Genomic DNA, 27878 nt, shown 5'->3' with positions numbered 1-27878 from the left:
TGTGGTGCCCCTGCTGCCGGGGCTAGTGATTGGAGGAAACCCCGTGTCTGCGGAGCCGCTGTAGCCTGTGAGCAGCCAGATCAGGGACAGAGTCTCAGCCTCGCCGCCGCCGCCACCGCCGCCGCCCAGAGACTGCCGAGCCGCGTCCGTGTGCCGCCACCCACTCCGGACACAGGTGAGGAGCCTGCCGAGCCGCCCCGCGCTCCCTCCGGCCGCCCGCCGCCCGCCGCCCGGGACCGGTCTCCTCGGGAGGACCCGGGCGGCGGCTCGTCCCCGCCGGGCCCGGGCGGGCGCCCACCGCCGCCCCCGGCCGCTTGCTTGTGGCCGGCCGCGGTGCTCGCCGCCCGGCCCGGCCCCCGGGGTGGCGGTGGCGGATGAGGCGCCCACGCGCGCGGTGCCCCCCACCCCCACCCCGAGGCTCCCGCGGCCGAGGGCGACCGCAGTCCGCCCCCGCCGGCACCCCGCTTCCGCCCGCGCCCGGGGCTCGGCCGTGGCGCAGGTGAGGCCGCCCCCACCCGCGGCGCCCCCGCCGCCCTGCCCCCGCCGCCCGCGCGGGCCGGCCCGGTAGCGCGCGAGGCTCCGGGGTGGGGCCGGCCGGGGGCCCGGGGCTGCGCTTCCTGCCCCGGGGTGCCCGAGAGAGGGCGCGGGCGCGGTGGGGGAGGGGCGCGGGGGCGCCGGCGGCCGGGCCCGGCGGGAGGGCGCATCCTCGGGGAGCCGCGGCCCAAGGCGGCGGGGGCCGCGCCGGGCTGGGTGCGGCCCCGCCCCTCCCCCTCCGGCGGCCGGCGGGGCGGCGGGGCTGCGGGCGGCGGGCGGGCACCGGCCGAGGGGGCCTGGCGGGAGCGGGGTGTGTCCGGCGCGGGTCGGCCGCGGTTCCGCTTCTGCGGGCGCCGCTGGCATCGGGGCCCCCGGGGAGGGCGACCCGCTCCCCCCGTCCCCCACCCCCCGCCATCGGCTGGGGCGGGAGCGCGGACCGCTCCTCCCTCCGTCCGGGTTGGGGGGGTTCGCCTCGGAGTAGGTTGGGCTCCTTGACACAGTTCCGCCATGACAAAGGGAGAGTCGGGGACCAGCGCGGAGGCGCCAGCCTGGGCGGAGCCAAGGAGGGGAGGTGGCCGCGGGTGGCGCGGACGCGAGGACTGGAGCTTTAAAGTCACCGCCGCGCGGTTTCGGTTTGCCCCACCCGCCGGCCCCGGGCAGCCAAGGGTTAAGTGGGTGCGGCGAGTCTCCCCGCAGTCTAGAGGCGAGGCCCAGGAACACTGGGCTTCCTGTGAGAAACCTAATCCACTTCCCCTTACGCGGGAGAGGTTGGCCCGGGAACGTTCGTCCTGGGCCTACATCATTGTTTTTTATTGGGAGCAACGTTAACCAGAGACCATTTCTGATGTTAGATTTCGAGACTCCGGGGGGAGCGTGGGTTCCCAGATTTTAAATTGTTGTGCACTGGAGGTACTGTGTCTCGAATTGAACTTAGCCCAACGCATGTTTCAGTTGAGGATACTTCTCATTGATTTACCAAAATAGAGTAGTGCTTTCTGGAAAGGGAAAGGAAGGGTGTGGTAAGTGCCATGGTAGGTGGCAATGGCTTCTGCGGGCCTTGTTTAATATTAATAGTACATTCAGGTTATGACTTTCATTAAAACTTGTTTTGTGGGATCACTATAATTTAGGATCTTGCTGTTGACATCGTTTAAGGAAAAAGATAAATAAATCGGGATCTAGGGAACTTGAAATTTCGTCAAAGAAAATTAACTGAGGAAACATAGGAATAGCTTGAGTACTGAGTTGTGACTGCTAGAAATAATGCAGGGAATCTACATCCAAACTGCAGTAATGACATGGGAAGCACGGATGCTCCCATGCCTTACGTAGTCTCTAGTGCTCACCCATAGTAGGAATTGAGTTATGGGAGTTCGCTACGTAAAGTGTGCATGTAACTCCATATAGATATATTTGGTCTTGAGCTACTAGTTTTATATTCAGTATATCTTAAGCAGCAATTAGTCATTTTCTTAAGATAATTTCGTTCTATAATCAGCTGGCAAATGTTAGAGGTATAGTAGATTGGGGTTGGGGCTGCTGATAAGTAAATAGAATGAAGGTTAGAATATCTGAATTACACCGACATGACTCATGATTCTGGAAGTATGGTAGAATAGGTAGAAACTTGAATGCTCTGTATAGGCATTATAGGTCCTAGTCTGGTTTGTTCTGTCCCCCCCGCCACACACACACACACCACACACACACACACACACACACACACACACACACACACACACGAGAAAGCTGCTTAAGTGCAGATCATTTAGTGGTGTTGGGATCAAGTTGAGCTTTTAACCAAGGAAAATGGGTTTTTTTGTTGTTGTTTCGGTTTTTAAGGAAACAAGTTTATTGAATGCATGGCAAGGGACAGCAGGCTGAGCAGTGACAGAGAGTTCTGCCTCAAGGTGGTTTTTGAGGTCACTCACAGCCTATATATGCTTTGATCTTACATGAAATTGGGATCTAAACAATTTTACTAAGCCACTGTTAATGTGCAGGGTATGCTAATTTTTGGTTGATGGGGGCTGCATTTTAATTCTTCATGTGACTCTTTGAACATAGCTAGCTAGAGTTGAGATACTAGAATACCTTATTACAGTAGGTACAACGAGCTTTTCTAGTAGGAATTTTCTGAATATTCCTTTTTTTCCCCTTTTCAGAATATCCAGTTATGGATAAAAATGAGCTGGTGCAGAAGGCCAAACTGGCCGAGCAGGCTGAGCGATATGATGACATGGCAGCCTGCATGAAGTCTGTAACCGAGCAAGGTGCTGAGTTATCTAATGAGGAGAGGAATCTTCTCTCGGTTGCTTATAAAAATGTTGTAGGAGCCCGTAGGTCATCTTGGAGGGTCGTCTCAAGTATCGAGCAAAAGACGGAAGGTGCTGAGAAAAAGCAGCAGATGGCTCGGGAATACAGAGAGAAGATTGAGACGGAGCTAAGAGACATCTGCAATGATGTGCTGGTAAGAGTCGTTTGCTTTAGCTGCATTGTAACAAACTCAAAAGATTTTCTTTTAAAAACTGGCTGTTGTAAATGAGAAATTGTCCATCTGTCATTTAAAAGATGCTGGAACAGTAGTAGGTCATTTCTGAAAGTTCAATGCAATAATGTTTGTCAGTCAGTTCGGGTTAGATAGAAACCAAACCGTTACACTGCTGGTGTGTGTTCCTGTCGTGCTTGAGTTGATAGTCCTAAATGTATGTATGTGATGAACACGGGCATTTTACATCCTTACTTATGTAAGGAATGTGGTGGAGACTTCATTGTAGATCCCTTCTCTGGATTTGCTATTATGATAGTGGAATGAGCCTACTGTGCAGAAAACTGGTTTGCAATTGCTTGTTTGGATTTATGTGTTAGAAGTCAACTTTGAACATTGACAAACAATGAACGGTGGTTATGAATAAACTCAAACTTAAGAGTGTCTTAAGTATTTGGCACCTACTGTGTTGAAGTACTGTGCTTCTGAGCCAAGAGAATTAAATGTTACATTTGTGTGAGTTTCCTATTTTAAAAATAATGTTTTCTTTGATTCAGAAAATTGAGATAGTCTAATAGAAGGACACTAACTAGATTGCTGAGCAGGACCCATCTTATAACCCAGGCTAGCCTTAAGACTCATGTTGGTCCTGCTGTCTCAGTCTCCCAAATGGAGTCACTACCCTGGCCAGTTAGAATCCTCTTAAGACTGTTTATTGATAGAAAAGGTTTGATTCCTGAAATGTACTTTTTTTAATCCTTCAAAAATTTTCAAGCTTTTAAAGATTGAATCCATTTTAAGATTAAAAAAAAAAAACAACTGAAACCACAATCTTACATGGCTTCTGCATTGGGTACATTTTTATGTTTCTTTATGTAATAAAGGGTTTTATAACTGCTGTTTTCCCGAGGTTGAAAAGTGCTATATTGAAAATAAGTAACATACATAAATTAAAATTAGCTAGTTAACATGGAAACTGGGAAAATGTCCATTTCATAATAAAAATGTGTTGGGTTTGTTTGTACTTTCCTTGCTATTATATATCACTAGGTTTTATTAAGCCCTAGTTGGTTTTGTGGGTTTTTTTTTTTTCCTCTCCCAACTATTGGTTTTTATTTTGGCTTCAAAGAGTATATTTAACAGTTGTAATTTCTCCTACGACAAAAACATTTTAGGGATAGAAGGGACATGTTAACATTTACCTTCTGTGAGCTTGTTTGCAACTCCAGGTAGGTGTTCTACTATTTTCCACAGTTCTGGAATTCTTGAGGCTTTTCCTAAGGAAAAACTAGCAGCTTCAACTGTCTCCTCTTGGTTTCCTTATGAAGAAAACTGCAGGGCAGATAAATGAAAGATGCAGGTATCTGTAAATAGCCTCTTCAAGGGTCTATGAATGAGTTCTTCTCACTTCTTGCCTGCATGTGTGCCTCCTTCAGGAGAGTGCCAGCTTTTCACAAGGCCACAATGAAGTGTTTCCCTTGAAAGCTTAATGTCTTTACCATGTAAGTGACTTAGAGGATTGTAAACAAGCTTTGCCTCTAGTGTTGGTCTTTTCAAAAGTACAGCTCTGCTTTGTAGCATAAATGCTCAGATACTGTTGAGCAGTTTTTTGGGAAAGAGGATAGTAGAATAAAGTCAGCAGTACTGCTGGTATGCCAAGGCTGTTTGGTGTTTCAACTTGAGAAGGCTCAATAAATACCTGTTTAAAGTGGACTTCCAGAGGTGATACCTTCTTAAAAATAATTCTCATAATTTTTCCTCCTAGTAAACTTAAAGTATAGCTGATACTTCTCTTAGGAAAAAAAGTACACCATTTTGTTTATGAATCATGGGTGTGGTTTCTTTCTCTGAGAAAGTGAGCAGCTAATCTTGATGAATTCCTGTTATTGGCTGGTAGCATCAATGATGAGTACAACTTATTTTTCTATTAGTCGCCTGCATTGTATTAGCTGAGGAAAAAAATCTTCCTAGCTCTTAAACAACCCATTCTGGTTATGCGCATTGTCAAATACTTAGTTCATACCATTTACAAAGTATACCAAAAGGGAAGGCGGGATGTGTTACCACATAGAATTGGTCATTAGTGTATTTGTCAAACATGGATTTTCTTTTTCCTTCCCTAGGACATACTCCAGTCTTTCCTTTCTTGTCCGTTACTAGGAAGCTTGCATGCAGTATTGAATCTGATGTAGTCTTCCTTTCTAGATACTTGGACAAACTCTTTGTGAGAGGACCCCAACACTAGTGATAATTAATTCTTCATACACCCAAGCGATAGACTACCCCACTAGGGTAGTCTATGTAAGCCATAATCAAATGAATTACTATAGACTAGAAAGCCTAATTTCAGACTTTAAATATATTATGGTATGGAAAGCGCTTAAGTTTTTTTAAGATTTAAACTACAATTTTACAGTGTGGGACACTCAGTCCATCTAAGAAGACGGTTCAATTCAATAGAAATAACAGATGTGCTAAGCCTGGGGCTATTGTGGGGATGAGAACCTGGTAAAGCTGCTTGGTGCAGTTGCTGGGCAGATTTTTAGCTTCAGTCCTTAGAATTACTATTTATTAACTAGTGGAGGAACAAGATAAGAAAACCAGGCAGCATTTAGACAGGGTTTCTCTGTGTAGTTTTGGTGCCTGTCATGGATCCGCCTGGCTCTGCCTCCCAAGTGCTGGGATTAAAGGCGTGCACCACCACCGCCCAACCTTTTTTTTTTCTCATGTTAATATGTATCTTGCTATGTAGTCTTTATTTTTAGCTGAAAATCAAATGAACATGATGGTGGTACAGGAAAGTGAGTTAGGAAGGTGATACTTAGTTAAACAACCAGTGACTTGACCAAGAGCCGCATGTCCGTTCTTTCTTGGTAAGCAATACCTAAGAGGTTAGAGTTACGTGTGAAACAGACGTAACATGGACCTGTGTAGAGGAAACTTGTGAAGACATTAACAATGATTGGGAGGGTGAAGTCAGATGAGAATTAGAATGAGAAACCCTACAAGTCTCACACACAGTCTGAGGGGTATTCACTTCTCAGACAGTGTAGAACCAACCCTGAATCTGTCCAGAAAAGACATTCGCTTTCTTCCTGGCTTACACGTTTGATTCCAAGGAGTCAGAAGTAAACTACCTCAGGGTTGTACTAGCTTACAGAGAGGCTTTTTTTTTTCCCTTTAAGGTCAGTTTCTCATTGTAGTACATGATAAAGATGTACATTGAAAGTGGTGTAGTAGAAGCTTCCTGCTTGGTTAACTGATAGTCCAAATGTGTGATCATAGTTGGCTTTAAACATGTTTTAAATTAAAACAGATAATGCATCCAAGTGTCTGTTTTTCAAATGGGATACAGATCTTCGCTTTCACTGTATAGATCAGTTAAGAAACATATTTCATCTTCGTAAACTGTATTTTCTATAAGATGGAGTTTAAAATGAGAACTTAAATGTTTGATAGGCCATCAGTTTAGAATGTGACTTTTTAAAAAATCCTTTAGTTCATGAACATCTTGTCATATTTGTATTAGTGAATAATCATGGCCAGTATAATGGCATGCCTAGTGTAAATTCCGCAGTAAGTGCTGGGTTCATTCTTGGTAAGCTTGTGGTTGCTTCTAGAGACCAAGGGACATGGAGTGGTTGGAAAACCTAGCTTGCCTCAGACATCTTACCCAGGTTTTGGGCATTCATGTTTTTTATGAAATCAGCTTAACTGTTCTTCTCAGTTAAGTGATAATTGTTAATTTAACAAATTTGGTGAAGCTTCTGTAAGAGCTGCTCTCCTTGTTAGAACATTAGTCATCAGAGCACCTAAAATTTCTCCCAGAGACAACAGGACTAGGAAGGGAAATGGGCACTGGTCAGACCTTGAAAGATTCATTGCAGTAGTATAATAGGATTAAGGATTTCAAAGGTCATGGAAAACCTGTGCAAAGAAAATGACGCAAACTGCCTGTGGGAAGTAGGTAAAAATATGATAATGGTTGTCTTCTCAAGAAAGTTAGGACTTGGTGCAGTGGCTCACACCTTTAACCCCGGCACTGGGGAGGCAGAGGCAGGCTGAGTTCAAGGCCAGTCAAGGCTGCATAGTGAAGTCCTATATCAACACACCCTCTTCCCCCACAATGGGAATGTAAAGAAGCTGTATTTTTGCTTTTCTCCTGCAGCCTTGGGGAGGGAGGATTATTTGGGCTCACCATTTAAGGGCACAGTCCATTATGGTGGCAGCAGAGCAAAGCCTCTGGTCCCATTGTTTCTGTTCATGGTCCACCCACAGGAGGATGGTGATGATCACATTCAGGGTAGGTTCCCAGTTCAGTTCAAACCTCTGAAAACAGTTTCACAGAAAATAGAGGTGTGTCCTCGCTATGATAACACCTTGACCAAAGCAACTCAGGGAGGAAAGGATTTTTTTTTTTTTTTGCTTACACTGGAGGCAAGAGCTGATACAGAGACCATAGAGGGATGCTGGTTACTGGTTTCTCAGCCTGCTTTCTTATAGAACAGTGGTTCTCATCCTTTCCAATGTTGCAACCTTTTAATACATAGTTTCATGTTGTGATGACCCCAACCATAAAATTGTTTCCATGCTGCTTCTTAACTAATTTTGTGACTGTTACAAATTGTAAAGATCTGTGTTTTCCAATGGTCTTGGGGCCCATTACCCCCAAGGGATTGTGACCCACAGGTTGAGAACCACTGCTTTTAGGCCCTGGGATAACACCACCCAAAATGGGCTGGGCCCTCCCCATCAGTCACTAATTAAGAAAGTGCACTGCAGCTGGATAGTAAGGCAGCATTTAGCTTGTGACAAGTTTACGTTAAACTAGTTAGGACAATCTAGTTGATCTTGTCAACTTGATACAGAATCATCACTGTTAAGCCATGCCCTTTCCTTTATGATCATGTATAAATAGCAACATTCCTGTAGTTGGAGAGCATTTTTCCAAGTCCCACTGAGCCCCAGCAGTCCGGTAGCCCATTTATAAAATGAACACACAATGCTTATGTTGTTTAAACAGCTTGGCCATTAGCTCAGGCCTGCCATTGTCTAGCTCTTACTCTTATATTTAGTCCATTTTTATTAATCTATACTTTGCCGCGGGACTCGTGGCTTACCTGTACCTTACATCTTGCTCGTCATGGTGGCGGCTAGCAGTGTCTCTTCACTTTCCAGAATTCTCTTTTTTGTTTGTTCTGCCTATACTTCCTGCCTGGCTACTGCCCAATCAGCATTATATTTATACAGAGCAATATCCACAGCACATTCCATTATAAACATTTCAAATTTTTAAAGTCCCACAGCCTAAAAATTCAGTCTTTTAAAATCCGAAGTCTTCGTAAAATTCCAAAATCAGTCAAAGTTAAAAAGTCAACTGTGAGTTCCTGTAAAATTAAAAATAAATTGAATACTTTAAGAAGGAAGAGCCAGGGCGCAGTCACAATCAAAGCAAAGCAAAACCAAACCCAAAGTATAAATAACTCAATGCCTAATATCTAGGATTCACTCACGGTCTTCTGGACTCCTCCAAGGGGCTTGGGTCATTTCTCTGGCTCTACTTCTGCTGCTGCTGTCCTTGGTGGTTATTCCCTGGTACTGGCATCTCCAAAACTCTGGGATCTGGGCTGCACTTTTACCAATATGCTCTCCTCATAGTGCCAAGCCTCAACTTTTTACATGACCCCTTCAATCCTCAGCTGCTGTCCATGATTCCTCAGTACTACCTGGGAGACTCTTAGACTACCAAGTTTGGCTGCCAGCTCATGGTACACTTTGACTACCTCTGGAACACAGTTCTGTGTGCTCTCATTATTTCACCTCAGTGATGCCATTTTCTAGTTAGTCACTGCTCATTTCTCAGCTCCAGCTAATCAGCATCAACTGTCCTAGGAAAGCAAAAGGTTTCACTTCAATGTTGCTGTTCGCTTGGTAATCCCAGCTGACTCTTCATCCCCAGCTTACACAAACCAGACTCTTAATTCATAATAGCAATATACAGTGCCTCTAATAGTATTGAAGTAACTCAGACTTCCCTCTGGAACTTCACAGGCCTCCATCATCTGCATTTCTCTCAACACTTTTATTCCAAGTTCCCACCTCACCAAGCTTTGAACACTCAATGGCTTTTTCTTCCAGAGTTCCAAAGTCCTTCCACAATCCTCCCCAGAACAACATGGTCTGATCTGTCACAGAAATACTCCATTGTCCTGGTGTCAATTTTTATCCTGGATTACTGTTGCTGTAATGAAACACTTAGGACCAGAACAACTTGAGGAGGAAAGGCTGTTGGGCTTACACTCCCACAGTGAAGGAATCGTGGCAGGGAACAACCTGGAGGCAGGAGTTGATGCAGAGGCAGTGGAGGAGGGGTGCTGTTACTGTCTGCTCAGCCATGGCCCCCCACCCACAGTAAGCTGGGCCTTCTCCATCAGTCACTAATTAAGAGAAAATGACCTACACGCCTGCTTACAGCATGATCTTATGGAGACATTTTCTTAGTCGAGGTTCCCTCTTTTCAGATGACTAGCTTGTGTCATAATTTTTGTAATAAAATATAAAACAGTTTTATTCTTTAGCTCTTTAATAATAATTATATACTAATGTTGCTTTTGTAGAACAGGACTTGACTTCTGGGGCATCTTTAACCTATGAAAGATAATCTTTTGAGTGATTAGCACATAAAAGAGAGCAGAGCCTAGAAAATAACAAGGCCTTGTATTCTTGACAGTACTGAATAACATAGATTTTTTGGTTCTAGAAAAGAGGTGATTTTTGCTGAAGTGGGTTTTCAGACTCAAAGTTAAGGTGTTCTAATGTCAACTAAATTCTAGTAAGCTGCTTAACTAGGGTGCTGGGGTCCTGCTGTGTCTTCTCTTAGTGCTGTAGCCCTTCTGTACTAGGACAGCTTCAAAGGAAGGGTAACTGCAGGAATCCTAGGACAGCCCTCTTGGCTCACAGGCAGATTCCTGAAATTGCTGCTGCTAATCCTCTTCCCAAACTGGTACCCTCCATGCTCCCTGCTTACTGTACTGCCTTTCCACATCCATTCACACTGTCCTCCAGGACACTCCCCTGGGCAGTGCCTGTTACATTAGAGTTGTAATGTTGCCACATAGAAAGTGGTGTTGCTAAGCGTAAATTTGTTCTGAGTTATCAAAATTTTAATACATTTTAAAACTCAGTTTTTGTGTGTGTATGTGTGTGCTGAGGTAGTACTTTAGTGAGCCAGGACAACTGGGATAGCTTGTTCTCTCCTAGAGTCACGTGGTCAGGCTTGGCCTCTTACCCCTCTGAGCCATCTCACTGAACCTCATATCATAGATTATTTTTTCTAAATTTTTAAGCCAAGGTCTGGCTGTATCCCTGGCTGACCTCAGAATTTACAGATGCCTGCTTAAAAGACGATGCACACTACACCCACTCCTGATTTATCTTAATGGACAAAAACAAAATATACTATCCTTTCTTTAAAAGATGTTATGTGTATGGCTGTTTTTCCCTGTCTGCCTATCTGTACCAGATGTGTGTCTGGTACCCAAAGAGGCCAGAGAGGGTGTCAGATCCTCTGGGACTGGAGTTGTAGACTTCAGTTGTGAGCTGCCATGTGGGTGCTGGGACAGGAAGCCAGGTCCCCTCTAAGATCATCCAATGCTCTTAACCACTGAGCCATCTCTCCAGCCACTAAAAAGCTTTACTGCTATGTCTGGTCATTGACTTGGACTTGAGGCTTTTACTGTCTTCTCTCAATATTGTTCAGTACATTTCTTAAAGTAATCTTTATAAAACTTTTAATTCTGCACATTTGCTCATATTTGCCAGCCCTGTTAAAGCCCTAGCTTCATTTGGTATTTCATTTGGTATTGTCCCTAATGTAAGCTTTTGCCATTCTCTTGTTTCTGGTCCCTTACTCTCACATTACCTACCACTAAGACCTACAAACACCCAGAAATAGACTTGAGGAAAATGTTCAGAAATGTGGGGGTTGGGAAGGACAGGTGTTGGTTAACTCCAAGGCTGTTGGAAGTAACACTGCTTTTGTGAGAAAGCCCTTAAGCTGGGAGATGACTCAGTGGTTAAGGGCCGCTGGCTGCTCTTCCAGAGGACCCGAGTCTTTACTGTCAACCCACATGGTGGCTCAGAGCTATCTGTAATTCCAGTCCCAGGGGATCTGAAACCTTGTTCTAGCCTCTAACCAAGTATACATATGGTGCACAGGCAAACGTAGGCAGAACATCTATATACAAAATAAGTACATTTAAAAGTAAAGTTTACAGTGATGTCTGTGGACCACATTTAACCCAGAGGCTCTGGTGAAGGCCCTTGGAATTGTTTCTGTGACAGTAGAATTGACAGTTGAGAGCAGTGTTGTGTACACAGGCTTCAGTACACCGAGAATAAGCAGCTTAGTTGTGTTTAAGCTTGATGTATTTATCAGAACCATGCTCTTTTGGCTAATGACTTCCCTTCAGTTGTTCTTAGTTCTCATCTGAGGGGATTCTTATCAGATCCTGTTTCTGAATCTCTCATTGGGATCATGATCTGCCCTGAAGAGGGTGTTGCTGTGTTAATTTCTGTGATTGTTAAATTTCTAACTATGGTAAGGAGTGACAAAATGGGAGAGGTTATGCAGACTTAACTGTCTTAGAGTTCATATTTGTTGGCCCACTGTTTTATAAACCCCATGTCATAGAAAAGTAGCTATAAGAAGCCCCTGCTTGTAAGTCTCACACTAGAGAGGGATGGCTTGTGCACAAATAGGATGTAAGACAGGGAAGCAACCGCAGGAGTTTGGAAGATTCATTTTTTTTTTTTTAGGAGTGCTGATAGGGAATTTAGAGAATGTGTGTTGTGTGTGTGCAGGTTAAAAACACAGTTAACGTATTGGCTGGGGATGTGGATCATTTGGTAAAGGAAGGGCTTCTGTAATAAGCATAAAGTCCTGAGTGTCATCAGCACAGCTTAAAGGGCATAGTGGTGTGTTGTGGGACATTTGTACACTGTGGGAAAATGTATTGCTGTGATTGGTGTAATAAAAAGTAAACAGCCAATAGCTAGGCAGGAGATATAGGTGGGACTTCCGGACAGAGAGAGAACTCTGGGGAAAGGCAGAGTTGCCAAGCCAGAGGAAGCAGCATGTACAGTACGGGGTGTGTGTGATGAGCCCTGTGACAATGTAGGAATGGGTTAGCTGGGGGACAGAGAAAGACTCCCAACAGCCGCACATGCCTGTAATCCTAGCACGTATCTCAGAACATCTTGCACTACATAGCTAGTTCAAGGCTATAGAAACTGTCAAGGGAAAAAATTTTAATAAAAACAGTTAGGTACCATTCCAGTAATCTCAGTACCCCAAGCAGGGAGCTAACCAATATGTGATTAAAACCTTGACTTTGAAAATTGAACTGTAAAAAGGAAATGTTTGAGACAGATAGTTGTTTGTAACTGTTGTGATAGTGCTGGGAAGATGACTCAGTGGTACTGAGTCGACACTGCTGTGTAAGCACGGAGACCCAAATTCAGACGGCCAGCTCCTACTTAAAATGCTGCACCGACCACCAACCAAGGAGGCAGAGCCTAGCAGACCCCTGAACCTCACGGGCCAGCCACCAACGACTGGGGTCCAGGTCTGCTGACAGACTCTGTCTCAAAAAAGAAGTTGAGGGGAGCAGCTGTGGAAGACATCTAAAGTTGACCTCTGTCTGTGTGCACACAGCTGTGTGATGGGATTATTTGGAAATGAGGCCACTGTGGAAAAGGACTGGGGAAAGGGAAAGACACATGCTCAGGAGTTCAGAATAATTTGAGCAAGTAGTGCTTGGTGTCTGATTGTTATCCATATTGACTAGCAATTGCATTTTGGGTAGGGCTTTTGTCTTATGTTTGTTGGGTGGTTATTATTTTGAGGCGGGATCTCATTCTGTAGTTCAGGCTGGCCTCAATCAGTATTCTTGCTTAAATGTGAAGCTATCACAAACAAGGTTGTTAAAACAGTGGTTCCTCCATTGTTTACCCAGGGGCAAATAGTTCCCCTTCTTCACTCAGTCTTTTTCTTTTCTTTTTTCCCTGTATAAAAGCCAGGTGGTGGTGGGGCCTGCCTTTAATCCCAGTACCTGGGAGGCAGAGGCAGGCGGTTCTTTGTGAGTTCGAGGCCAGCCTGGTCTGTAGAGTGAGATCCAGGAAAGGCGTAAAGCTACACAGAGAACCCCTGTCTCAAAAAACCATATATATATGGTGGCTGTACATTACCATTTCTGTGAGCCCTTCACTAAGTTTGAAGCTACTGAGGTTACAACAATTCAGAGGGGAGTTGAAGCCATTTCGGCCACAAGGGGGAGTAAAAGGCTAAATTCAAAAAGAGTGACCTGTTAACAATGAATTTATGGCTTAGCTTTTTATTTCAAATTTTAAGAGCCCTAGAAATAATGGGAGGTTCGGGAGGTCTACTGAATAAAGTAAAAGTGCTGGGAAAGAATTGCGTAAGACTAGAAATGTGAACCATGTTGGGCTTCCTGTTGGGAGGATATTTTAGCGTGGTGACATAATCTAAAATGGAGGAATGGGGTTTGGATGTTTGCTCTTTCACATTTGTTGAGGCCATGTTAAAGTGAGTTCAACTACATGTTCAAGTTTTAGTTTATTAGCTTTTGGGGGTTTTTGGTGTGTGTTTTGTTTTCATATGTAAGATGAAAGTCTTGTGCAGCCCACACTCCTTGAAATCCTAGTCCTCCTGCCTCTGCCTCCCAAGTGTGGCACTTCCATAGCTAGCCTTTGTTTTTAAAGTAGGGCTTAATTCATATCAAATTCAGACTGGCCTCGAACTTGGAGCAGTTTTCCTCCAGAGCTCTAGGGTTACGAGAACAAGCACCAGCCTGCTAAGAGCTTGTTCTTACGAATACCATTTTATGTGAAGTGCCAATGTGGTAATTAAAGTTCATGACTAGTTGTTGAGATACTCTCAGGACAGAGTGAGAACTCTACTCCCAAATCCCATATTTACAAACCCATCATCACTGTTGGTGTGCTATTTCTGCTAATGTAGAAAGAACCAGCTCAATTAGGAAATTTGAAACAGTGTAAAACAATATTGGGAAGAAAGAGCAAAGCACACTGTTAAACCCATCCTCTAGAAGCTCTTACTACTTGCAAGGGTTTCTCTTAAAAAAAAGTTTCTGACTACATCTGTGTGAGCACATGCACTGAAACCAGAGGACACTTGGCAGGAGTTAGTTTTCCTTCTCTGGGGTCTTAGGAACTGAAATCATGTCACCAGCCTTGGCACAGGCCTTTAGCCAGGGAACCATGTTACCTCCTGGTTGTGTTTTTTGTTTTTTCCAGTATGAATGTTGCTCAATTTTATGTCTGCACCACATGGCATGCTTGGTACCCTTGGAGGCCAGAAGGTATATCCCCTGGGACTGGAGTTGCAGGTGTTTGTGAGCAACCTCACTGAACCACCTCTTCAGCCCCATTGTTTTTAAAATAATGATTTTTAACCAGGAATCTAACACAATTTATCCACAAACTATTTGAGTAATCTATAAATCTTATTTAAATTTAACAGATTGAACCATCCATCATACTTACTAGATGGTTCCAGAATTCTGTTCAAGGTCATATTTTACATATTTCACTCACTATCCTTAAATTGGGCCAACTTTTTTTTCATGGTTTAGCACTTTTCCCTATTTGGTTTGCAGATTGTTCCTGGATTTGTTTAGCATTTGTAATTCTTTGTTATTTGAAGTGAGGCTGTGTTTGGGGCAGGAGTTCAGGTGTGGTATAATAGTGAGTCATACTTGGGAAGCATAGTTGTATGTTCTAAATGTCTTTAAGAAAGGGAGGCAGTGCTCTTGAATGTCAAGGAAACAGAAGGTTAGTGATGGGTTGGGAAACAGTGTATTAGAGACACATTCCTGGGGTAAAACTGAGAAGACTTGAAATTAATGTTGTAGTGAAACAAGAGAACTGGGCTGAAGACTTGTATCGTAATTGTGTGTCTTGGTGATGGTTAAGGGCAAACCTCCAGACAAACTTTCCTGCCTCCTACTGAAAGACCACTGGTCTTTGCTGTTCTTGGTCCAGAGTCCTTTTCCTAGTACCATGGAACTGGCTTAGAAATGCTTGGACTGCTACATTACTGCTGCTTGTGAACATTTGTGCTTACTCTGGCACCCAGACCTGTGCTTAAATGAGCATGTTAGGTTTTCAGAGACTTGTTTTCTGACAATATCAGCCTCAGTTTCTGTCACTTGTTTAAAAAGTTAAGTGATGAGCTTGGTTCATTTTTTTTTTTCCATATTTGAGAAATCAGTCTTTAAGATGCTAAGGCAGTAAAAACCCACTCTACTCAAGGCTCTAGATTTCATTTTTAAAATGAAGCTGTTAATTATTCATTCATACATTGTAATCCAGTCAGAATTTAATATTTGAGTATCTTAGATGTAGGCAACATGGTAGGTTTTTAGTTTTGGCTTTTATTGTTGTTATTTGATTTAGAGCCTGTTGTTCTAACTACTGGTGAGGTTGAAGCAGGATCGCTTGAGTACATGAGTTCCAGTCCAAGCTTGGACAGTATCAAGGTTCTCACTTCGAAAACAAAGTTGAATATGTGAAAAGTTAAAAGAAGTAAAAATTATGTTGATAATTGTATCTACTCTGAGATAAAAGTGAAAAACCCAGCCTGTCATTTTCTTGTCTTCCAGTTTATTTTGTACTTCTTGGTGTATGTGCAGTATTTTATAGTGTAACATTGTCTAATCCCTAGCTGCCCCCCCCCAAAAAAAAGGCTATTTCCTTGTTCTCCTTAAACTAGGATTTCTAGAAGCAGACGCAGTGTAGGTAAAATTTGAGATAAAAATTAGCTTTAGGAAGGATGTAGTGTTTAAATAAAAAAAGTATTTTATTTATTTTTGGTTTTTTGAGACAGGGTTTCTCTGTAGCTTTGGAGCCTGTCCTGGACTCCAACAGATCCACTTGCCTCTGCCTCCTGAGTGCTGGGATTATAGGCGTGCACCACCACCGCTTAGCATAAAAAAGTATTTTAACACAAAAAATAATTTCCTGTTCTTTTGAAGTGGGTGGACAATAAAGAACAGTTGCTGGATTTTAAGATGAACAGTGTAACGCATGTTACTTGAAAGTAACCGTTCTTAAAAGAGATACTATGCAGGCACTTGTTATAATCATTTTCACTAGTGTGGTCCCCTGCTATCATGACTGTTTTGATGACAGTTTAGGCAGTCATCATTGCCCTCCCTAGATTTTATTTTTATGTGTTGTGGGTGTTTTGTCTGTATGCATGTTTGTGCAGCATGTACATACCTGGTGTCCTTAGAGGGCAGGCAAGGGGGTGCCAGATCCCTTGAAACTCAAGTTAGAAATAACTAAGGAGCTACCATGTGGGTGCTGGGAACTGAACCTAGGTTCTCTGGAAGCAGCCCGTGATTGTAACATGGGAGCCCAGCCTCACTGCGATTTTGACATTAGCACTTACTGTCTAAAGAAAATAACAGTGTTGTGCACTCCCATGTTTAATTAAAAATAAGATTGTATCATCCTTGGAACTAGAAAATTAATTGTAATAGCCCTTGTATTGACAGCTTTTTCTGTGAGGGAGAGTCTCTGTCCACATGAGTAGATTCCCAGGGTTGCTGGTTGGTGCCTATTGTAAATTGTAACTTTTTCAAATATTTTTGACTGTTGTTGATTTAAATGAAAAACCTATGGTTACATCCAGAAAAGGCAGGTGTGCCTTTTGTGCATTAAACTAGCTGCTTTTATTCATAGGATCCTCCTTTTTATTTCAGAGACAGACAAGCTATGGTTAATGAAGTAAGTTAGTCACTTCAAGGAAGACAGTGTTGGTTGTGATGACAATGAGGACTCTGGAAAAACTGTTACTAAGTAGTCTTGTGTTCCAACGTTTAATGAGTGCAATGGGGTATTGTGAGGCTAAAGCCTGAAGGCATAAACATGAAGTGCAGACATTCAGTCTTCACTGTGGTAAATATACTTGCCTTATACGCTACCCATTATTCCACTCTCCTTTTAAACTGGGTTCTCATTACTTTCATTGTACATTGTCAGTAAGCAAACTTTAGGAGATTGTATTGTATGTTTCACAGAATTTCCTTAGTGTGTGTGCATGTGCACTTAAAAAAACAACTCTTGCCTGCTTTGCTGCTCTTTTAAACATCCCTTTATCCTTTGTTCTTACTCATCCTTGAGTAGATAACTGGCTTTGGTCAGTTTGATAGTCGCTTGCCTCTTGTGTTAACCTCATGCAGTGCATTTGGACTTTAGATTTGCAAAAGACTGTTGGTTTTTAATCTCTTCTTCAAAATCCCAAGTTACCATTTTGAATTTTAGAGGAGAACTCATTCTCTACCCAGCACTTGTCTACTAGTTTATTTAACTGGTCTTTTCGGGTGATGACAGGGAAGGATTTTACCGTGTACTCCGGGCTACCTCCATCCGATTGCCTCAGTCTCAGTGCTGTGATTACAGGCATGTACCTCAGGATCAGCTTTCCATTTAGCTAGTCTTTCTTCCCTGTTGGAGGTGAGGTGTTCTGTTACCCTCCCACCCCTTCATGGCAGTTGTTTCTCCTGATGGCCTCCAGGTCCTCAGTGTTGATCCATGGTCACATCAAGCACAGTGTGGTTCTGAGCCGTGTACCTGACTCGGCCTCTAGTTGTGTTGCTTTATTTTGGAATCGCATTCTCCTTTCCAGTGGACATAACACATTAATGAGGAAATATATCATGGTAGTACTCAGAATTGTGAGAATAGTTGTAGTTTGCCCTTTATAGATAGGGGGAGCATCAAATAATCTGTAGGAAACACATACCAAAGATGCATCGCTGTGTACTGTTGAAATATGAAATATTATGACAAATTAATACTAGAATTTCTGTCTCACTCATCAGTTCTATATATCTGAAAGCTGGCTTACTCTTCCTTCCGACTCTGGCCAAGTTCTTCACATGATACCGGTTCATTTGATTAAGCTAGGATGTTGGCTATGGCAGGAATACCCAGTGTCTCCACAAGGTTGTGTGTTTTCAGGTAGCTGAGAGTGGCCGTCCTGTCTCTCAACAGGACAGTTGAACTTCAGAGGCCTTAAGTTTAGCAGAGAATAAGACCCACAGTCATTTGTGCTGATTCCTGCTCCATAAGCCAGTCAGCAAATCTAGCCTGCACTCAAGGAAATAGGGGGCAGTTTTTTTTTGTTTTTGTTTTTGTTTTTTTTTTACCTCATTTGAATGACAGGGAAGTGGTGCAGGTCAGGTTTGAAGAAAGTCTACCATAGTAATTTGCAACATTATGAGACAAAGGTCCTGTAAACGTAATTTTATGCCACTATGCTATTGGAAGGTTTAAGGAGTAGTGTACCATTTATACTTCCCTCAGTCTCAATGGTACATCTTGCTGTTCTGGCTCCGGTTAATGCCTTTAAGTTTAATGCCTACTTCAGAGTTGAGATTTGGGAAATGGTACTTCTGTGTTACTGCGTGCTAATCAGTTGTTAGGGGTACAGAAGTTACTGTGATAAGTAGGTTGCTGACTCTTAGTACCTTTTATCAACACTTGGCTTTACGTTTTTATAGCATACTCATCTCACACACACTGGGGATTAATTCCATCACTGTGAGGCAAGTGCAAGGCCACTGAAGTACATTTCCAACCCTTTGGGTGGTTGGTTTTTATTTGGGGGGTGGGGCTGGTTTTTGAGGCAGGACAGGGCTTCTGTGTTGGCTTTAAGTGTTGGGATTACAGGACTCCCATGCTGGCTGTCAAACTTACATCTTGAAGAATTCAGTCACTCTTAAGTTACTGTATCTTTTTGTTTGGTTGGTTTTTTGAGACAAGGTTTCTTGGTGTAGCCTTGGCTGTCCTGGAACTCCCTGTGTACACCAGGCTGGCCTTGAACTCTAGAGATCCACCTGCCTCTGCCTCCCGAGTGCCGGGATTAAAGTTGTGTACTGCCACCACCCGGCAGAGTTACTGTGTCTTTATGACCTTTATCTCTACAGACACAGAATGAGCAGCAAGATTTAAGGTTCATTTACCTCCCCATCACTGCAACATAGGTGTTCAAACACTCAAGCGTTTGCAGATACTAGAAACTAGAATTTAGGTACCACTTCTTTTTTTAAGATTTGGCTTGTTTGGGGTTCAGCCCAGATGAAATGGACTTGACTTTGATTTTCACAGTAACAGTCACCGAAAGGAAGTAGGTTGGTGAGTGTTTAATTTACTCAGCTCTCCTTTTCTCCCTCCAGTGCAATGACATATTTGCTTTTCATATCTGTAGCCTTTTCACTGCCTTGATTTATTAATTTATATTTTTGAGGCAGTTTCAGTTTGTAGTGTAGGCTAGTCACAAATTCATGGCAGTTCTCCTGTCTCAGTCCTCTGGAGTGCTAGGGTTCTTAGAAAATAAAGTTTTTGTTGTGAAATCTTTTCTAACTTAGTCTATGGTGTTTGCTTAAGAAGTATTCTTCACTTTGGTTTGCAAATGTTATTTTCTTACTACTTGTTTTGTTTTTCTTCTTCTGAAGTCTCTTTTGGAAAAGTTCCTGATCCCCAATGCTTCGCAAGCAGAGAGCAAAGTCTTCTACTTGAAGATGAAGGGCGACTACTACCGTTACCTGGCTGAGGTCGCCGCTGGGGACGACAAGAAAGGTGAGCTCGCTTTGCTTAGTGGAGCTTGTAGGAAGTGATTGTGTGGAGAACCCAGCTTGGAAGTCCCGTCTGTCCTTTCCGCTGCTTAGAGCACTGAGGGTAGTGTGCTGTGTCGAGATCGTTCTGCTGTGCCTTCTGCCTATGCTGGATTTTCAGCTTGAAGTTTTCTGAAAAGCCACTTGGTATACAAGAAATATCTTCTCATTGTTTCCAGAGGTGAGATGAGGAATCCCAATGCCCCCAGAGCAGACTGAGGAAATCACTAGAAGTACACCGGTAATGAGGTTCCAGCGCTGCTCAGCATTAGTATTTAGTTTGTGTGTGTTTGGAGATCAGAGCAGTGCAGTCAGACTCCCTGGGACTGGAGTTAGAGACAGTTGTGAGCTGTCGGTAGGGTGTTGGCAGTTGAACCCAGGCCCACTGGAAGAACAGTCAGTGCTCAGTCATCGTTCCACCCCACCCCCACTTCCAGTTGTTTTTCTCACAACAGTAGTGAGTGGCTAGTGTGATCCAGGACACCATTTTGTTTGTTTTAGAGTCTAATTTGCTTAAGATAGTTGGATTTCATTTTTCGGGGGACACATGCGATTTTAAATGAAAGGCTCGGCTGGAGTGAAGCTGGAGCACAGACTTGGAAAGTGCGTTTCACTGTGGTTTGTTCCAGGGATTGTGGACCAGTCACAGCAGGCATACCAGGAAGCATTTGAAATCAGCAAAAAGGAGATGCAGCCGACACATCCTATCAGACTGGGCCTGGCCCTTAACTTCTCTGTGTTCTATTATGAGATTCTGAACTCCCCGGAGAAAGCCTGCTCTCTTGCAAAAACAGTACGTATTTCCCTGTTAGATGGAAGGAACTGGAAGGAAGCAGTCTTCCTACCTGGATACTGAGCTGTCCTTGCTTTTGCACTTGCAGGCTTTTGATGAAGCCATTGCTGAACTGGATACATTAAGTGAAGAGTCGTACAAAGACAGCACGCTAATCATGCAGTTACTGAGAGACAACTTGACAGTGAGTACTAGCAGCTGTCAGTCTGGGTGTGGCCAGAGATGCTGTACTTGAGGACTGTTTCTCAGGGACTATTTACGACCTTTAAAACTAAATACAATGTCCTGTCTACTGCTAAAGTATTTTCCCTTCCATCCCACAGTTGTGTGCTTAATCAGCACAAGTAAAACTGGATCCAGGTTTCTTGGGGTAGGGAAAGGGGGGACATAAGTTACAGGCTAGCCTGGACTGTGTAATGACTGCCTACCTGGGCTATGTAGCAAGATTTTGTCTCAAAAAAAAGAGAGAAGGAAATGTGGGGCTATGTGTTTAAATTGCTTTGAAGTTGGTTTTCTTGTCCCTTAGTTGTCCTACACTTTCGTGTGGCTGTGATGAGGTGCTATGTGACAGGGTGCTGTTTATAGTCCCCTGGGGAAGGTTGCAGTTACTGCATTGCTGTGCTGAAGATCGGAAGATGAATAAAAGAAACCCAGCAGTTCTTGATAGAGATTGAGAAATCATGTCAGTTGTTTGTATTATTATTTAAATTGGGATCCGAATAAAGCCCATGCCTTACAGTTGGCTTCCGGGGTTTTCCCTTCAGATATTTATTAAATTTGAAGTTTTGAGGCTTAGGTGAAGAAGTAAGTTATCCAGCATCTACTGTGTGTCAGGGAAAGGTAGAAATGGGTGGGTATAGTCTACTGTTTCTGTCTTAGAGACCTAGACCACCCCTCCACATGTTCCACCTCCAACTCTAATCTACTGCCAGGTAGCTAAAATTATTTTAGTCAATGCAGTTGGTTGTCTATAAAATTAAGAGATTTAAATGAAAAAAATGAGGGCTAGTGTAGAATTGAAGACTTGACCTGTGTGCTAGAGATGGAATTCAGGGCCTCGTACATACTAGGAAAGCGCTTTACCACTGAGCTGTATCCCCAGCCCAAATGAAAGAAAATGTCAAATATAACTATTTTTTAATAATAATATTTTGAAGGATGGAGATTTAGCTCATTGAAGAGTGCTTACCCACTGTGTGTGAGGCCCTGAATTTAATTTTCAGTACTGCTAAAAAAAAATTTTTGCTTTCCTCTCTTTTAATTTTCCTTGCCAAACACCAGTGGGGAGGCTGAGGCAGGAGAAACATGAATTCTAGGCCAGCCTGGACAATATGTACGACTTAGTGTCCTTTTTTTTTTTTCTTACTTTGAAGTGAGGATGTGGTATTAAATAAAATAGGCCCTTGGGTCTGGTATTGGGATGCTCCTGACCTAGTGCTTTCATCCATCAGCTGTGGGGTGGGAACAGCAGGGTGCACAGCGGTCAGTGAGGAAGCTGGTTACCGAGCCTTGTTAATGGGCTGCTGTTGTTGACAGGCTGCTTGACACCACCAAAAAGAGCTGTTCTGTATTACCCCTTCTAACATGGGAAGCTTTACACAGAATTCTGAAGCCTTAAAGGTTAGGACGAGGGAGAAAGGAGACTCCTCTTGCCTTGTTTAGTTGGAGCTTGCACACAGGCTGCACAGAGTCATTAGCTTTATATGGCCCCAGACTCTGCTTTCTAGGCCACACAGTAGGGTCAGTACTGTTAGGTTGGGTTCTTTTCCCATCACTCTTCTCTTTATAATTATATCTGGTCCTTTTTAAGTGTTTTTCTTAAAATACTTTTATGTTGAAGCAGTTGAACTAATTTAGAAGCTGTCTTTTAGCCAATTGAAACACTATCGCCATAATGAAAAGTTAATAATGGAATCCATAATCCTGCCATACTGTGAAGCTTTTTTTTTTTTTTGGTAGAATATTTGGCTCTAACCATAACATTTATTCAACATTCATTTGTAATTCTTACCAGTATAAGGTTTTCCTCATTTGAAATGTCAGGTAAAGTTCAGTGTGCAGTTTAGCTCAGTTGATAGGTCCACTGCTGCCTTTAGAAGTGTGTACCTTCATCATGAGTAATCCATTTCCGTGATCACAGCCTTCCCAGAAAACACTGAAAACCATTGATTTTTAGAGTGTTGGTTTTTACATTTTTAATAGTTGGGAATTTTGAATTTGTTTCTCTATATTTGGGGTTTGTGTGTTCATGGGGGTAAGAAGACACTTTTTGTTTTTTCGAGGCAGGGTTTCTATAGCTTTGGAGTCTGTCTGGACTGGCTCTGTAGCCCAGGCTGGCCTCGAACTCACAGAGATCCATCTGGCTCTGCCTCTCGAGTGCTGCGATTACAGGTGTGTGCCACCACCGCCCGGCCGAGAGGACACTTTGAGGTGTTGGGTTTGGCGAGCCCTGTGGCATAGAGACTAAAAGACAGATTTCCTCTTTCTCTTACGAATAGCCATTAGTTAGCTAAACCTGTTTTGTTTAAAGATAGATGTGCTGTGAGTTTGCCTCGCCTAAGGTCAGGCTGTTCTCGGGGATCCTTTTTAAGCTTTTCAGCTAATGTGTGTGTGTGGTCACGTGCCAGGACTTTACCATGCGTGCAAGGAAGGTGGGGTTTTGTTTGTTTTCTTTTTCAATCTGAAGCATGCTGAACAAAATGTTTCCCTCTCTTACCAGTTGTGGACATCTGACACCCAAGGCGACGAAGCCGAAGCAGGAGAAGGAGGGGAGAACTAACCGGCGGCCTTCCGGCCTTTGTCTGCCTCGTTCTAAACTTACACAGTAGACCATTTGTCGTCCATGCTGTCCCACAGATAGTTCTTTTGTTTACCATTTATGACAGGTTATGTTCCTTCTATTTGAATTTCTATATTTCCCATGTGGTTTTTATGTTTTAATATTAGGGGAGTAGAGCCAGTTAACTTTAGGGAGTTACTTGTTTTCATCTTGAGGTGGCCAATATGGGGATGTGGAATTTTTACACAAGTTACACATGTTTGGCATAGTACTTTTGGTACATTGTGGCTTCAGAAGGGCCAGTGTTAAAACTGCTTCCATGTCTAAGCAAAGAAAACTGCCTACATACTGGTTTGTGCTGGTGGGGAATAAAAGGGATAATTGGTTCCAGTCGTGAGTGTAGTTGTGGGTACTTTAAGGTGTGGAGCACTTGTGAGGCTGTGGTACACATACACGCACACCCCTTGGGTACACCTTGGGATTATGTGTCTCTGCGTGCACACTCTTGGCCACAGCTCCAGAAGTGGTCCTTAAATAAAGTTGTGACCCAATTTACTCCAATAAGGGCAGAAACGGTTCACATTCCATTATTTGTAAAGTTACCTGCTGTTTGCTTTCATTATTTTTGCTACACATTTTATTTGTATTTAAATGTTTTAGGCAATCTAAGAACAAATGTAAAAGTAAAGATGCAGTAAAATTGAGTTGCTTGGTGTTCACTGCTCCATGTGTATCAAGCACAGCGGTAAACAAAATCCCATGTATTTAACTTTTTTTGTTTTTTGTTTTGTTTTGTTTTTTTTTTTTTTGCTTTTGTGATTTTTCTTTTTTGATACTTGCCTAACATGCATGTGCTGTAAAAAATAGTTAACAGGGAAATGACTTGAGATGACGGCTAGCTTTGTCTTAATGTCTTAGGAAATTTTCATGAACAATCCAAGCATAATTGTTAAGAACACATGTATTAAAGTTCATGTAAGTGGAATAAAAGTTTTATGAATGGATTTTTCAACTACTTTTCTCTACAGCTTTTCATGTAAATTAGTCTTGGTTTTGAGACTTCTAAAGGAAATTGTCTCCTTCCCTCTTGGCAGCTAATGGGCTTTCACCAATTTTGAATGCAAAATTAATCAACAACAAAAACGCTAATGTAACTACCGTTCTCAACCATGTTCCCATATTCCTCCCCCTTCGTAACCCCTTTCAGAATTGAAGTGGACCTTTTATTCTGGGTGCAGGGGGAGATTAATTGGCAAAAGGTAATGTGTTCCATTTAAAATTTTGGTCTACGGCGTTTTCTAACTTAGGAAGCCACAATGTTCTCGGCCTGTTGTGACACTGGGCAGCATTAACTATTAGGTTCTGTGCTTCCAAGTCGCTGTTGGTTTTTGAGAATTTCTTGATGCTCTTAAGCCTTTGATTCCCAGCCCTTTATTTCTATTTGTCAGGTGCACAGGATCACTTCTTTTTACTCTGTCTTGTCACCATCCATTCCGACCTGTTGGCCATGTATTTGGGAAAAGGCCGCATGATCTTTCTGGCTCCACTCAGTGTCTAAGATACCCGCTTCCTCTGCTTGCATCCCACAGCCTCCTTCCTCCTCCTTCCTACAGCCCAGCTCTCCTTGGTTGAGCTTGTGTTTATCTCCCTGGAAATCCTGCCCTGAATGGTCTGTCACCGTCTCCCTTGGAAACCCTTCCTCTCCTCAAATAATGATGGGGCTAAGTCATACCCAAAGCTCGAAACAACCGAGTATTTCCTCAGCACTTTCCAGAAAACACTAAACAAAAATGCCATTTTAAAAGAGGTGGTTTTTTTTTTTCTTTTAGAATGTAAGTTCCTCAAGAGCAGGGACGATGTTTTCTGTATGTTCTGCTGTGCCTAGTACGCTGTAAATGCTCAATAAATATTGATGATGGGAGGCAGTGAGTCTCAATGATGAGGGTGAGAAAAATCCCAAGCACTGTTCTATGGCTTATTTCATTATGATCTGATCACATTCGAAATAGCAGCCCTTGTGGACAAATTATCCCAAATACTGCATTCAAGTAAAAGTGCAGTGGAGGTGGGGGTTATTTTCAAGAGAAATAAAGTCACATGCACTTGTGGTGCCATGGTGCATCTTCATTCACAACTCATTTACCTTGACTTTGCCTCAGCTACCAGGCCAAGGAGAATTAAGCTATGGACAGCAGGATGTCATCTCATTCAAGTGAATTACAAATGACACCTGAGATCTGTCACGTTTGCCTAATTGGCTATTCATATGCATTAGACACTGCTAAATTCGTTTGATTCTGAAATTGTGATACTACTTACCTGCTATTAGTTACTGATGTTTTTTATGAATAGTGCCCAATAGATGAAGAAAGATTTGCAACCTCAAATTTTCCACCCCTTGGAATTTGAATAATAAATTTGTTTTTAACTTATTTCCCTAATTGTCCCAAATCAAGGCTTCATGTCTGTTTTGTTTAATATAACATAAAGCCAGGACGTTGTGGAATCCAGCAGTGGTGTGTGTGTGTCTGTGTGTGTGTGTGTGTGACCAGAGTTACACCTTTCAAAAGACAGTTGGACTGTTTGAAGTGGAGCAGTGGTTCTGTGCTGAGGTAAAAGGAATTTTGACCTCTGGCCTTGGCATCTGGCAGCTGTTATTTCCTCGTACCACCAAGAAGAGGAGGTGTGGGGTGAGAAAGTCGGGGAAATAAGTGTTTTATGTCTCATAGAGTAGTAGTTCTAAAGCATACTTGGGGATTTTTAAAGCTTAACCCCCAACTTCACAGTGAAATTCAGTGATTGAACACTGACCCAAGGATTCAGTGGCAGGAGCATCCCATCAGTGATCTAGAACACTTACTATGTAGGTGCCGCAGCACTGCCAGGGAAGCACACGGGTGTGGGAAAGTGTTTGGTTTTGAGCAGGCCTTGGGAAGCTACCAGGAGCAAGCTGTTCTGGAGACCATGACAATAGTGCCTATGCAGGTCCGGGTACTGTCAGGGTGCTCTGATCTTCGTAGTCTAGTCTGAAGACCTGTCACTGATTGGAAATGGTGCTACTGGACTAGTCAGGACTGGATAAGCTAGCTGTTGGGAGGCTACTGTGCTTGCCCTGTGTTAATACCTCACCACCTGATACTGCAAAAAGTTAGTTTACTGGAGCAATGTGTGTGTGTGTGTGAGGGGGGGGGGGTGCAGAAATTAGTTAGAAATTAAAAATTACTGTAGGTGATGCTGGGGACGCAAGTATTTTAAGTTGAATTTGGTTCAGAACGTTTCTGAAAACACAAGTACCCTAATCATAAAACATCTTGTCGGTGTCCCCAACAGGCATTCTAACAGGTGTTGGCGCAGCTGCTGTTTGGTGGTAAGCAGTGTCAGATGTGTGTTGAAGTACTAGTGAAGTGGATGGTGGCCAGGAAAGGTATAAAGATGAGAGCAATTTGTACTGTCAAGATGGTTCAGTTAATAAAGGTGCTGAGCACTGAGCCTGATGACCCAATTTCTACCCTGAAATCTAAATGGTGGAAGGACAGAACTTCATGTTCTGACCTCCACAAGTGCACATGCAAAGTAAGAAATGTGCACTCCAGGATGGTGGTGGGGACACATGACTGGGGAGGCAGTGTCTTGAAAAAGCACAACAAAATTTAAAAAGAAACGTGTACTCGCGTCTTGGGGTTGTAGCATCTAGAAGGGAGAAGAGCCACGGCTCATGTTCAATGTGAATGCTGGTGTGGCCGTTCCTAAAGCTCTAGACTGAGGACCTGCATTAGATACCTGTTCCTTGCAATTGTCTGCAGTACTTTCTAATTTTTTTAAGAGCCCAGGAGTAGTTATTTAGCTAAACTTGTGGGTATTCATGTGTCAAAAGTAGCTGTAAAGTCTGCAGGAGCTGAGGGAATGTAGCTGATACCTGGGGAAATACGGTAAATTGAGCTAAAGGAAGGCCAGTTCTACAGAGAAGAATATACAGTCCATAAAAGGAATTGTGAACTTGCGTAGTGGGTTGTTTCTCCCCCAAAGAGTAATGGTAAAAGCTGTTAAAGTTGCCTTTCACGTCACTGGCCCTGGAGTACTTGAGGAACACCGCTGCTCTGCTGAGGAAGGACAGCAGTGTTCAAACAGGCCTGGGAATGAGCAACGGTGCCTAAGGTTTTCTAACGTGTGCCACGCACAAAAAGGTGAGGGTAGGGCAGACAAAGATGATAGATTCCCGCTGGACAGCAGGGAGGACAGGAGCTGCGGGACACAGCAGCTGGGATTACCTGCACAACAGCCCCTCGGCTTTTCATCATGGGGTGGGGCTTATGAGCCCCAGGACTGACAATGGCCTGCTGTAGGGCGGGAGTAATTTTCCTCAGTGTTGTAGTCACTGGTAAGTTGCCTGACCCTCCTGTCTGTGCCTTTTCAACCAACCCTAACTAAACTCAGTTGCATATACAGACATGAACCTGGGAGGTGGGACTAGTTTTAAAAGAGGTTCAATGAGCCGGGCGGTGGTGGCGCACCCCTTTAATCCCAGCACTCAGGAGGCAGAGCCAGGCGGATCTCTGAGTT

At 43.4% G+C, this 27878-nt stretch overlaps 1 protein-coding gene across 1 annotated transcript; it reads left to right on the top strand.

Annotated features, from left to right (window-relative positions):
- Positions 1-24333, top strand: Ywhaz (tyrosine 3-monooxygenase/tryptophan 5-monooxygenase activation protein zeta). Its single transcript, XM_036208178.1, has 6 exons — positions 1-175; positions 2700-3004; positions 19588-19711; positions 20376-20539; positions 20628-20723; positions 23259-24333. The coding sequence occupies exons 2-6, from the start codon at positions 2711-2713 to the stop codon at positions 23316-23318; spliced, it is 738 nt and encodes a 245-aa protein (XP_036064071.1). The 5' UTR covers positions 1-175; positions 2700-2710; the 3' UTR covers positions 23319-24333.
- Positions 24334-27878: the final 3545 nt, after the last annotated feature.

The sequence above is a fragment of the Onychomys torridus genome, chromosome 16, assembly GCF_903995425.1.
Source record: "Onychomys torridus chromosome 16, mOncTor1.1, whole genome shotgun sequence".
Lineage (NCBI taxonomy): Eukaryota > Metazoa > Chordata > Mammalia > Rodentia > Cricetidae > Onychomys > Onychomys torridus.
This window is presented reverse-complemented; position numbering and strand designations above follow the sequence as displayed.